At 46.7% G+C, this 13,788-nt stretch overlaps 1 protein-coding gene across 5 annotated transcripts in view; it reads left to right on the top strand.

Annotated features, from left to right (window-relative positions):
* The window catches only part of FAM193A (family with sequence similarity 193 member A), a 974,920-nt gene that overhangs the window by 139,585 nt on the left and 821,547 nt on the right, over window positions 1-13,788 (top strand). For all 5 annotated transcript variants that reach the window (XM_069632109.1, XM_069632106.1, XM_069632108.1 and 2 more), the window contains one exon: window positions 4,675-4,903. In XM_069632109.1, coding sequence (XP_069488210.1) covers window positions 4,675-4,903 — 229 coding nt within the window. The remainder of the gene's footprint in view (window positions 1-4,674; window positions 4,904-13,788) is intronic.

Here is a 13,788-nt window from a genome sequence, read left to right as displayed (position 1 = left end):
AGTTCAGAGTAGCAAGGAGGGGCGGGGGGGGTAAGTACAGCTCCGCCGGAAGGCAACTAGTTTAGCTGGTGCAGGTGGGGTGCGACGGAGCTCCCGGTCCGGGGGACGCTCTCTGACAAGTGTTGACTGGATATGTTTACCCTTCTGGCGTGGGGGGGGTGGAGGTTGTGCGATCCCCGTCTGGCACTTGACGTGGTAGGGCTGCCTGTGGTTGATTGTCTGCCAGGCGTCCGCCTCCGGATTGTGTGCCTCGATTCCTGCGGGACTTTACCACCTTGGCGCTGGGTTGAGCCCCCGAACCACTCCACCTCCGACCACTGGGCTTCGGCTGTGTTTGACCCCAGGGGGTGGAACCCGTGGGGGAAGTGTCCCTGAGTGGCCTTTGCCACTGCTAATGTCGGAGTTGCTTCTTGTCTTGCTGGATCAGGCCTGTGAGTCTGCCTCTGCTCCCACCGGGCTCCAACCCCTCTTGCCTGTGCTTCGTTGGGCAGGTGCCCCTGGCTGACTATTTTATTGTATTTTTCTTAACCCCCGGGGCTCGGGTTCCTGCTTCTGTGCTCCTCAGCCGGGCCGACAGGGACGCAGCACCCACCTCTGAATTAGGCTCTTCAGCTGCAGTGACGTGGCTTGGTCTTCTGCTGGGAGGAGAGGGAGCGGGCTCCGCTGCCAAGCGGGCCGCGGCTATGGAACGTGCCCCTGCTCTGCCCCCGCACTGCTCCGCTCTCAGAGCCGGGCCGTGAGAGGCTACCGCTATCCGACGACGCAGGACCCGGCAGCTCCACCTCTCCCCTCCGGAGTCCTGAGATGTGGCCTTTGCGATGCGTTGCGTTGCCCCCTCTCAGCCTCTGGCCCCTGGCGTGGGCCCCGCAGAAGCACCATCCATGGCGGGACACAGGACAGCCCCCGCCGTCGCCCGCCTGGTCAGGCGGGACCGGACCACGGCTGTCCCACTGCGGATCCCCAACTTCACAATTGCTGACCTCCCCAGCAGGGGGGGAGGGCACGGGATCACCACTCCAGCAGGCTGCTTCACCGCCGCTGTAGCCTCAGCTGCTGGATCCTCCCACGCCCTGCTGGCTCAGTCCCAACCAGGCTCCACCAACTCGGGTTCCTCACTCGCCTCAGAGCGCGCTCCGCCCTGAGACCCGACGGGGCGCCGCCGCGGGGCACAGGAGGGTCAGCGGCACTATGCTCAGAGGAACTCTGCTGGACCGTAGATGCTACACAGGCTGCGGACCCCCCGGGTGAACGTTGCCTCAGGCATCTGCCATCTTGTTCTCCGCGGCCTCCCCCCCGCCGCTACTCCCCCGGGTCCTACAAAGTGCTTAAAACAGCCGTTTCCCGGCTCCGAAGGCGACCATGGGCTGCCGTGGGAGGACCGCTTCAAAAGTCTTGGCAAAAGCTGTACAAATAACTCTGTCTCCCCGGTGCATTACTAAAAGGCGCGTGGCGTCAGCCGGGAGCTCTTACAGAGCCGTGCCGACCGCCATGACTCCAACTTGGAATCTATTTTTACAAGGATCCCTTTCCTGCATTCAGCGGATATGGCACAGTTGGCGTTCCCAAGCAAGCAGAGTGCTTGCTGGGCCGAACCCGAGAGAATTACTGGGGCAATCAAATCTCCTGTATCAATAGCTGTTTTGGCCAGGTCTGCATTATTCGCCAGGGGTCCAGTAATGTCCCTGTCTTGGCAAGATCTCCAGGCACGATAATTGCCTTTCCTGGGATCTTTGGTGCCCCTCCCTAGGAAGGTATCATCTGGGAGTCGAGTTCAGGAGTTAGAGCCACCTTCCCCGGAATCTCAGGCATTCTGATCTGAGCCTGGGTCTAACTTCTTTATGCAGGGGCCTACGCAGCCTGGCCTTAATGTATTCAGTGGCTCTCAATGACGGTTCCCAGTCAGACCTGGGGTGTACCAAATCCTCCGATGTAAACATCCTATCTAGAGAAGAATGTTCATGGCTGTCTTCTTGGGGATGGGGGCTGCCGCATTCCCTGAGGTAGTGGGTCTTGACCCTATGGTCTGATTGTGCTCATTTGAGGAGATGGGGGGGGGGGGGGGGGGGGCAGATCACCAATATTATACTCCCCCTTATCCTGCTTGTCATCAGTGCCGTGCTGGTATTCCTCCAGGCTCGAGGGTCTGGCACCCCATTGTCTTCCTCTGGGTGAGAGGGTCTATCATTGGAAGGGGCCACCTTCCTAGTCAGAAAGGCTTTCTTAAACCTGGAGAAGGAGTCTGAAACAGCAGCAGTGGCTTGCTCTGGCTGGCTCGGGGGGAGGTGCGTGTGTGCGTGTGTGCGTGCGTGTGTGCGTGCGTGTGTGTGTGTGTATGTATGTGTGTGTGTGTGTGTGTGTGTGTGTGTGTCAGTCAGTGAGTCTTTACTCTTACGAGCCAGAGTACACCCCCCCCCCCCCCATCAGAAAGGTGCTTTCTTTTTTGTGTCTTCTTCCTCCCTAGCGGAGGAGTTTTCTGCAAGTGCTCTTCCATACTGTCCAGGCGCTGCTGGATGGGCATGAGCATTTCTGAAACGGCCTTCTTGATACTGGTTTATACAGAGGATCCCAGAACCTTTTTGAAACCATCGGCCATAACCACTTCATCAATTTGGTAAGCATCCTCCTCATACTCTGACCAATCTTGGTCTGCCTGAGGGGAGTACTGGGCTGCCATCATGATAAATGAAAACAATCTTTAAATACACCTTTCTCTTTTTTCTTAGTGAGCAAGCAGACCGCCTTCTTTCCAGCCCACTGCAGTTTAGTGAAGAGGATGCGTTTCCTTCACACCTTTTTCTCCTTTTTTTCATTTTCTTTTTGAATCCAGTAAAAATTAGCTTAAATTTGCTTCAAAGCCGCTGAAAGTAGCTGCCGGCGCTTGCGCACGTAAATTCATTAAGAAAACCCAACGGAAATAGGTTGTGCAAGCGCAGAGCAGCTGAGGAAAGGACCGGGAGCAAAGGAGCTCTCTAGTGGCTGCTGTCGTCACCGAGGTCATGGAGAAACTCTGCGCGGCCTTCTCAAGCCTCAGGAAGCCTGCACGAGTCGGGGAAGCATGCGCGAACGTCCGCAATAGCGGATACAAAAATAAATAAATTAAACAATGGAGCCACTCGCAAGGCACGAGGGCTCTGAACCTCCACAACGTTCTCAGATGCCAGCAGGAAGCTGCTGGTGTCGTAGACGGTGAACAACAAAGGCAGAAAGAGGACGCGGGCTACGCGGTCTTCAAGTTAGAAACAAATGTAAAAAATTGCAACAAACAATATACGCTAATAAAAACGTTACGAATTCAACTAGACAGATGTTAAGATAACATCAAGCAAAATATAGATTAATTGAACACAGTAAGGTGATATAAGAGCATGGAAACATACTTCTCTCTTGCTGTGAGCAGCAAAGAAGAGGAAGTTACATCATGTTAGGGTCCCTTTGGAGGGACAGCTACATGCTTATTAGAGGATTGAGGTCACATGTTCTGCGACCTACCATGAACACTGCCTAGCGATCTAGGAAATGCAGTTCCTTTCTTCCAGAAACAGTTATATGGACTAGAGTTGTTTTACTCATGTTTTAAGTTCTTTGTTAATGGATATTTTAATGCACCTTTGTTAGGCACACATTTTGCCCGCAGTCAAGTGCATAAAATACTTGCTGCTGAGCTTCTTTCCTTATGTTCAATAAAAGTAAGAGAAGCATAATGTGAGCCTCAGGTTTTGACATAGAATTGAAATATTACTTTCACCAATAAATGGATAAAGAAATGTTATGGAGGCATGAAGAACAGGTCCTGTTCCACATATGTTTAAATCATTATGGATGGTACTAGTGATATTGGTTCCAAACTATAAATGGAAACAGAAAATAATGAAGCAAAATCTGAGCAATGTGATTCACTAGGGTAATGCAAACATTTCCTTAAAAAAACGACATGCCTATTTATTTCATAAGCGTGCAGACCTCAAACTTCAAATCCATCTAGATGGATAGCTGGATTTTAGAGTAAATACTCTAAAAAGAAAATGCTGAAACTGAGATTGAAAATCATCAAAGCTCATTTCTTTGAACACCAAACTGTGAATAATGTTACCCTTTTCAATTATGGTAAATATTTATGATCCGTTCGGAATAACTACTTAACTCTAACCAATATGGTGCACATGGATTAAGAGCGCACAACAATACAGCCCTTTTTTTATTGTGATCCTTTTCTACAGTGTGATGACGTTTTGCTTTGCCTTCCTGCAATATTGAGTTTAGATGGCTGTTTGCAGTAACAAAATGTTAATTCACATTTTAATTTAACATTGTGGTATGTCTAAGATCCTAGTGTGAAATATAGCTTGCGTGCCAGTTTCAAAATGCCAGTGGGTTCTCTTTAAATTCCCATGTTTATATTCTTACTCCTGAATCAATGATGAATCGATCTTTATTCTGACTATTAATGCACCTCAAAATTAATACCAGTAACTATCCACATAGTTAAGTTTTTCTGTCTCAATCTTCTTTTATACAGGTATTTTTAAAAACATTAACCTCTGAAATCTCAATTTGTTTCCCCTGCCTCAATTGCATTATTTTTACCTGGACACAGATTATGGTATTCCTAATGGGGGAAAAAAATAAACTTTGAGTAGCAGCATTATGTGTAAATTAAATGTAATCCTTCTCCAGGCTTTGTGAGAGAGATCCTTACCAGCTTTATCAAAGATTGGAGCAGCAAGCAAGAGAATATGTGCTAGAAATGAAGGTTCGTTTGCTAAGGCATTTGTCATTTGGCACTAAAGTAACATCGTCCGTACCAGGGCCACCACAAGCGCATCAGTTCATCTCATTGATTCTTGAAGAATATACAGCACTTTGTCAAGCAGCACGCACAATCAGCACTTTCCTTTTCACTCTGGTAAGAAGTAGGGATTTTGACTTACGTTTTTGATCTACTTTTATAAATATGTACTGCAAAGCAATTTAAAGATGAAACAGTATGTCAATCATATGACTAACAGTGCCCGGTTTCATAACCTTCATTTAAGCCCTTTAATAAGCAGATTTCATAATTTAAATATTACTGATAGTTTATTGTACATTCACGTTAAACCATTCACCCTTTAAGTGTTTTATTTGTTTCATACTGTGCTTGTGTCAAATTGTAATTCCTTTAGGTGTTTATCACCACTTGCATCATAATGATCTTTGTTCTTTCTAATTTCTTTTTGGAGTATCCCTTGCTTGTAGATCTATTAATTTAACTTGCACTATTTTCTCCCAGATATGGTGGGCATTAAACTGGATGTTTTTACTTTGTTCTCATTATACACGGACTGTTGTGCACCACCATCTTTCGTTCCTCAGCATAGATGTATTCTGTACCAAATCAACAAGACCTCTTCTGGGATAATGAAATGCCTTCCACTTTTCCTTTTTTTTCGTTGCATGCCTTTCATACAACTCTTCCAACATGTTTCCCCCTTTAATTGCCAGGCTGATACCCTACTACACCTTCGGCATGCCTGCAATTTCGTAAATAAAATCTGGCAATGTGTGAGTTTATTTTACTTCTCAAAACACTCCCAAAGTATATTCATACATATGGGATGACATCTAATGAATTGCAACCAACCCGGTGCATTTCTAGCTGTTGGACTTTAAAGCCCTTAATAGGTGGGCACATCCACTACAAGATTTCTTCCTTTTAGTCTTCTTCCAGCAAGTAGAATATATTAAGTTGTGGGTTTGAGAAGAGTGGCTAAAGGTGTGGGTCCTATAGCCAAAAAGGCAGAAAGGAAGAAATCTAATTATAAGACGTTATTTATTCTTATTTATATTCATGGCTCCTTCCATTTTAGAAGTGGGGTAATCCCTAACCATGCATCTTTCTACCTACTAATGACCTTGGGATCTAATTGAAATGTACCTATGTCAGCAGCCAGTAACATCTTGTAACTGATGTATGTCTATTGATAGTCATTTTTCTTTTCTATCCCTCACCATAATCAAAGCATTGGGAAAGATGTATTCTATGGACCCCCAAATGTTCTGCTTATGTTTTTGACCATGTCTTGACTTTTTACCGAGAAGTGAAGCCTTTAGCTTCACTTCCTTGGCTTTTTGCTAGTTTGTTATGGGGAAACTGACTAGTCCTTTAGAGTGTCAATGCTGGGAAACTGATTCCCTTTTGTCTTTTCTACCTTTTTTTTTTAACCTTTTTTGGTAACATTTTAACTTTGTACACAGCATCTTACAAAGCAGTACAGTGGGGATATGTTTGTGTCTCCCTAGACTCTTACCTACAGGATATTTATCTACTTTTTAATGTCCCTAGAGACAAGCTGGTGGCAGCAGATACCTCATCTATTTTGCTATATTTTTAGCATGTACTTTCACGTTGACCGTGTTTGGCTACTCAAGGTGGCTATTGTCTAAAGATGGGTGTGCCACGAGACGTCTTGCTTGTTCTTTGCCCATTTTGTTTGGCCTTCTTCCTGCCTTCTCAGGTCAGGAAATCCCTAATATGGTCATGCATTTGCCTAGGAAAGCTGCTGGCTTCGCAGGCTAGAACCTGTCATTTGTGTACCCAAGAAGTGGGCTAGACTGTCTGGTCCCAATCCACAAACTGGTGCCAATGAGTCAGGTGTGCATGCACGAAAGAAACCCACATCGGTCTCTGATTGGACCATTGCTGGCTGAGTGAGTGGTGCAAATCCTTGCTATCGGAAGGTTGAGTTTGATCACTCACCTGAATTTAGCATAAGAGTCAAGCTATTCCAGCAGATCAGAAACAAAGCTGAGTATTCTGTGTAGCTGTGTAGCCAACTGAAGACCAGTGGGTGACTTCTGAAGAGGCCTGGCGCCCCTTCCTGCAACTGTCCTGGTGAAGCCCTGCTGGATTACCCGATCTCAGAAGGCCCTAGTCAGTGCTTCGACCCTTGAACTGGTGGGTCCAACCAGTCTCAAGGTCTTTTCACATTCCTGCAGCTTTGCGCCTTTGGTATTGTCCCTAAACCACCCGGTGAACCGTCCAGCTCTGAATTGGGCTACCGTGCCAGAAGCTTTGCCGTTTTGTCTAGATCTTCGCTGGTCGCTAGCTAGTCCTACAAGTCACCTTTATGCCAAGTCTCAACTTCCCAGCATCCTGTCCTTCAAGTCTTTCCTTGATCATGACTGGAGAGATGCCTGCTGTTGCCTGTGTGCGGTGACTGTTGCTGGAACTGACGTCCCCCATCTGGTAGATAGAGTGCTGATTCACGGCCTGCTGCATTTCCTCGTCAGAAAGGGTTGCATTCAGCTCCTGGACCTGACCAAAATCTTCCTTGCTCCTGGGCATCTTCTACTGGATCCAACAGTGGGAAAACATACATCCAGTGATTCCCAGTCTGTCATGATCTCTGCTTCCAAAAGGTCAGGGTTTTCCCAACTCCCTTGGAAGCAGATCCATAACCCAGGTTCCGAGTGCCAACCAGTCCCAATTGGGACCTTTTGGACCCAGTCCTGGCGCCAGTGGCACCAGGCTCATAAATATGCCCAGTCCCAGCGCTGGAAGCGCCGGGCTCATAATGCTTGGGTGGACTTACCTGCAGCAGACCATGCTGCTTACTTGCCTGCCAGTTGAGCCTCTGATACTCTTCTGTTTGGAACTACTTTTCCTGTTGGGTGGGTCAGGAGCCACTCCCTAGATTCAGAACACTGGAACTCTTCTGGAAAGCAGGAACTCTTTTCTTACCTAGGCGTGGCTGTGGAAGGAGACACCTAAGCACTACAGGAGGCTATTTAAACCACACCCGATGGATGAATCTTGCTTTGCGTTATTCTGCATCCTCTGCAGCAGAACGCTCATCGTGTCTTCTGCATCTGATCCTGGGCCTAAGGAAAAAGGCTTACCATCCTGAATCCAGTCTTCAGCAACACCTATAAAGACAAGAAAGAACAGGTTAGCATTACGGTCTTCAGTGACAGCTCTTCACTTACCTGGTCCATCGGCTGTCACCAACGCCTCGCGCTGCATTCCGGCATCTGAAAGACAAAGGTTTACCTACTCTTCGTGCGCTCCGGAGGTCTTCACACTGCATTCCGGCATCTGAAAGACAAAAGCTTACCAACTCTTTGCACGCTCCGGAGGCCTTCGGCGCTGCATCCCGCATCTGAAAGACAAAACAAGGTGCGTTTAAAGACATTGGGGAACTTTAATACTCACGTGCCATTACTCCTTTCCACATCTAACCCAGTGGGTATTCCGGCACCCTGCAGCCGCTCCGAACTTGTACCTGCAAAATAAAAAGACAGTTAGAGCGCATCGTGAAGCAGGCAACAAGCGCTTACTTACGTGCTTCCAGGCGCTTCTATTCATCACACGGGCTCCATCTTCAACTCACTTCAGCCCGACATCCGCCATCGCCGGAACCCTGCAAAACAAGAGACATCATTACTAAAGACTTTAAAGACATTAGAATTACTCGAAACTTACCGTTCGTGCAGTAAACGACGGACAGCAGTCCTCTGAAGTCAAGAGGCCTGCTCCCCTTATCCAGTGAAGAAACTGGTTACAGCACCCTGCCCCGAGGCAGATGGAGAGCACAGCGTTCACTTACCTAAGGTGAGAGCGTTAACCTTTGGGGTTCTACAGGAGAAGAGAAAGGGAAGAAGAGAGAGACATTCAATAACCCAGTTCCTTTATCCCATATTTTCTATCTGCAGACATCTTACCCTTCGATGCACAGAGGTCCAGCCCAAAGAGCCAGCCGTGTGTTACACATCACCTTTGAAGATACGGTATACGCCCAGTCAAGACCGGCGCCTCTACGGGAATCAGGTGAGCGTTACACAGTCGACCTGCGAAGTCACTTGGGAAAATGGAAGTAAAAGCAGTGAGTAATCTCAATACTTAGAGCTGCCCCTATCGCCTTCAGTCTAAACGTGTCACTTTTTAGAGGTTTGATTAAAAAGCTATTCTAAGGGATATAAAAGGTATCTTACTTACCAGTAAAATCGTTGTGAAGTCTTTTGGAACATTTCTCACCACCAGAAGAACTCTTCCTGCCTTTTGATCCTTCTCCAGGAACTTCTTGGGGATTGGACTTGTAACTTTAATTTATTTTTTATTTAATTGTTGCTTTATAATGCGCTTAATACCAGCATTGAGGTTTTTAAGTGCGGTATCGGGATTCGAACATCTGTGGCGCTGCGTTGTCTTGCTTCCAAGACAAACGTGTTGCCCCTGGGCTATCATTCCTCACTTCCTGGGGGCTTCTATTCTTGTGAGCTGGTTTTCTCATTGCGGAACTACTTGCCTTCCTTACAGGTGTTTAGAAGGGTTGTATGCATTTCTATAACCAAAGGTGACTGTATATAGGTTTTATAGTTTGTGTTCTGCTCGATTCATTTTTCTAGTGTTTTGGGCCTGTAATAAATATCGTATTTATGTACTTGCACAGTTATTCCACTTAAGTATTTCACTGTGTGCACTCATTGTGGACCCCTGATCCCACTCACCTCTCTTGAGGCTAAGCCTTGACCACTCTCTACGCATTCCTTGATTGGGTTTGTGTAAGAGGACAGATGGGTATAGATCACTCAGTACACAGGTTGGTTTGAACTGTGTTTGTTTAGAAATTCTTAAGTTCAAGAACAAAAGGGCTCAACATAGAGTTCTGTCTCTGTCTCTTTACTTCACCAGCCAGTATTTCTCTTCTTCAGTTTGTCTCGGGTGACATGTGCAGGTTGGTGGAAAAGAGTCTTTAAGCCTTTGCAAGTTAACCTTCGTGTTCGTTAAACACGTATTTCCCAGATATACAACTTTCTTTCTTGTAAGTTCACCTTCCTTCTTTTACGTGGCGGAGCATGGGTTGCAATCAAGGGGTTAAGGACAGATATCGATCGGGTTCAAGTACTACTATTTTTGTCCTAGTAGCACATTTATTGTAAAAGTCATTCTCTGTATTACAAGAAACAGTTCCCCTTCTCTCTGATCTTCACCCCTTTCAAATGATTAACTATCGGTCCGCCGGCTAACTCAGCAGTTCGTATCTCTCACCTTTAACTCTGTCTCTTTCCAAGAAGAAATCGGCCCCTCCTCTAGTCGTTAGTATCAGCTGACTCACTGACAGGCGACTCCTTAGCCCCCCCCCCCCCGGGCCTGAAGCTGAGCTCCGCTGAAACTCTCAGCTGGCGAAGGCTTCACTGCGCCGGCTCCTCCCCCACAATGGTGGGGGCTGGAGCGATGCTGCGGGCTTCCTCTCAGCTGTACTGCCGGCTCGGGAGAGCTTTGCTGAGCTTGACTCCTCCTCAGCAAGGGTGGGGGCTGAAACGGAGCTGCGATCCCTCTCAGCTGCTCTGACAGCTCCTCTCTCAGCAACGCCGGGCTGAAGCCGTGTCGATCTACCGCATACAGCTGATCGGTGGTTCTTCTCATCAGGCGTCCGGCCTTCGTAACGGCTTCCCAACCTCTCCGCTCACTTAGTTTCCCTGCATTTCTTCCCAACTCGACTCAAACAGTTTCATTCTAAATCTTCACAAGACGCTCAATAGGAGCATGTCTTGCCTTAACTCTTGGGCCAATATTTTGTCAATAAGCCCATTCATAAACGACATCCTCCTCAGGGGAAACCCCTTCCTCCTCACTCTTTTCCAAAGCCTAAAAACAACCCCACAGAAGTCCAGTATTAAAGAAAAGCACCTATTTTTGAAACATCTTTGTCTCTCATTGGACCACTCAATGTCTTTCCAAGAGATAGGACCCTACCTTCATGCCTCTTTGTGGCATCATCACCTCACTCTTCCTGGTTTGCTGATGAAACAAAAGGGATTTAATTATTTAATTGGCTCTGATCTCCCTCATCTTCACCTGCCTTATCATAGTTTGGTAAAACTCGGAGTTCCCCTGGCCTGCTGAAATCTGGCCACCAGGCCAGATTTGAGAAATCCATCTGAACGCAAAGTGATCGCAAGGTCCAACTGGCCGATGGTGAAATTTCAGTTTCAATTAGATTACTCAATGCCTACTGCTAGTCAGTTAAGAGCATGCTGTCTGCTCGACAAGGTGACCCTCTTTTACTTGTTATCAGAGATGAAGGACTTGGTGTCTTTGATCAAGGCACTATAGATTTTCCCTTGGTTAAAGATGCTCTGGCTGCATCAGTGTTAAAATGTTTACATGAGAGGTGAAGACTTAAGAACTTGCAATGTGTGGTCAGAAACGGAAGGGAAAGAATGATGTACTGCCCCTTATTTGATCGACTTTCCATTCTCAGTTGAGGGGTTTTATTGAACATTGCCATTTCAACAGTTTTGAGGATCCAATTTGGAAGCTCTATGGAAACCACTAGGAGAAGATTGCTAGGTGAGCCACTGAAAGTGTGCCGTGCTGGGTTGAATTCACAATTGCCTAATGTCCTTTGGTTCAACGACACGTAATTGTGGAAGATTGTGTAATAGTTTCATAAGGTTTGATCTGTTGAGGATCAATCTATCCTTGGCTTTCAGTACCCTCTCTAGTAATAGCTTATATACGCTATGTTTCTCGTCGCTTTTTTTCTCAAGCCAGAGGGTCAATGTTAGCTTGATTTTGTTCTCTTTGCTTTTGTGCCCCTTTTGGCTAGCCGCTCATAGATGGATGTACTCTTGTTTTTTCACAATCTTGTTTTGGTTGGTCTAGCATTGCTTTGAGTAATTTTCGCTGTTTGATTTCTATTATGTTTTTTGCTTCCAGCAGTTTTTTAAAACATTTTTTTGTTTTTCTTGTAGCGTGGCAAATGGCGGGGAGGTTATGACTATACATTCAGAGTCTTCGTTTTATGCCTTCTTCACTCATAGTCCCCTCTTTGTTCTCTTGACTGTCCATCTCTATCGAGCAGTCATTGTCATAGACCGATGGGAGCAATAATGCTTCTTGGTCTTCACACTCATTGAGTCTCTACCTTCGTCTCCTGTATCTGTTGCTGTGATGTATTCTCGCTCTTTCACATGTTGTCGTTTTAGTTCTTCTCCCTGGTGTTTGTCTCATTTGCAGTAATGCTCGGCATTTAATGTGCCTGCCGAGTCGCCCGCCCGACGGGAGATGCACGATTCTACCATCATCGGGTCAATGCCCAAACAGCTGGACCGTGAGTTACTATCTCTTGCCCCCACCACTACATCTTGGACCCTAGGCTTTTCACATACCCTGAGACCTATTCAATCTAAACCACCTCCGGTCTCCGTTTTGCAATGTGGACTATTAAACACACAGTCCCTTGTAGCTCATGCCATGAACTGTCATGACCTAATGGCTAATAATGACTACAATCTCCTGTTTCTCACGGAGACGTGGCTGACGGAATCCTCTGGTCCGGCCATTGTACAAGCCATCCCCCCCTAAATATGAATTAGTACACACAGACAGAACAGCCTTACACCCCGATGGTGGGGTGGCGCTGATTCATAAAAACAAATACAAGGTCACCCATGTGGTCCCTAAACCTTTATTAAAAATGGAGTGCCTGCTGACTCGAGTCTGTATTTCACCTAGCTGCACTCTCACTATCTTGATAGTATACCAGCCCCCAGGAGCCGATAGTACCTTCTATGCCAAATTTCCAGCTTTTGTATCAGAGCTTCAGACTAAATATCCAGAGATGATTATTACTGGAGACTTTAATCTTCCCCTTAATTCCACCACCATGGGACAGGTGGCTAATTTTATGGCCCTAATGCGGGACCTAGGACTACCTCAATGGCTTATGGAACCCACCCATCGACATGGGAGTATTTTGGACATAGTTTTCGCGCCTATGGCAACCATTAGTATGCTATCCCCTGCCCGGTTATGTTGTCGGACCACTTTCTGCTGCCTTTTTCGCTTTCTCTAAAAACCTCTGTCCTTCCAGCCTAAACCTGCGATCCATAAGCAGAACTGGCGTGGAGTATCAAACTCTGATGTGACGGCTACCATCCAAGCCCACTGTGGTCCAGTCATTGACTGATCTCTATCTGGACTCAAGGCCTCTTTTCTACTAACTGCCAATCTGCTGGCCCCAGTTAAACTCTCCCTACAGTGAAGTCACCCCCGGAACCTTGGTTCTCGGCGGAGCTTAGAATATGTAAACTGCATTGCAGACAGGCCGAAAGAAAATGGCGTCTCGATTATTCTGAGGAAGTTGAAACCGCTTTTCCCCTTTCTGTCACGGCCCATCACAAAGCTATAACCAACGCAAAAAAAGCTTACTTGGTCATATGGTACAAGGTGCATTGAAGACCCTATTACATCTGGTACAGGTTCTATCAAACCCTGAAAAAGAACGCTCCTCAGTATCCCCCTCACAGGAGCTCTAACTCTCTTTCAGCCTTTTTCGTAAACAAAATATCGACCATTCGGGATAATATCAAAACTGAGGCACCCACATCTCCAGCCACTAAGGACTATGATGAACCGGGTGTGACGAAGAACGAGTGGTCTACATTCCCCCTCTTTTCCAACTATGACATACTGAAAGCTATTCTCCATCTTAAATCGATCAGCTTCTCCGACTGATGTCATACCCTTGGCCATTCTTCAAAACACTTCTAATGAATTAATAGGCCATATTACCACTGCTGTTAATGCATCCTTCGTCACTGGTGTGATTCCTGCTTCCCTGAAACATGCGCTGGTCATCCCTCTGTTGAAAAAGCCCTCCTTAGATCCCGAGGTGCTGGCCAACTATTGCCCGATTTCCCTCCTTCCTTTTTTGATGAAGATTTTGGAAGCCCTTGTCTCTCCCCTCCTATCTAAATTTCTGGAAACCTCCAGTTATTTTGATCCTTTTCAGTCCGAGTTTC

This window comes from Ambystoma mexicanum, chromosome 6q, assembly GCF_040938575.1.
Source record: "Ambystoma mexicanum isolate Mex_15411 chromosome 6q, UKY_AmexF1_1, whole genome shotgun sequence".
In the NCBI taxonomy this organism is placed as follows: domain Eukaryota; kingdom Metazoa; phylum Chordata; class Amphibia; order Caudata; family Ambystomatidae; genus Ambystoma; species Ambystoma mexicanum.
This window is presented reverse-complemented; position numbering and strand designations above follow the sequence as displayed.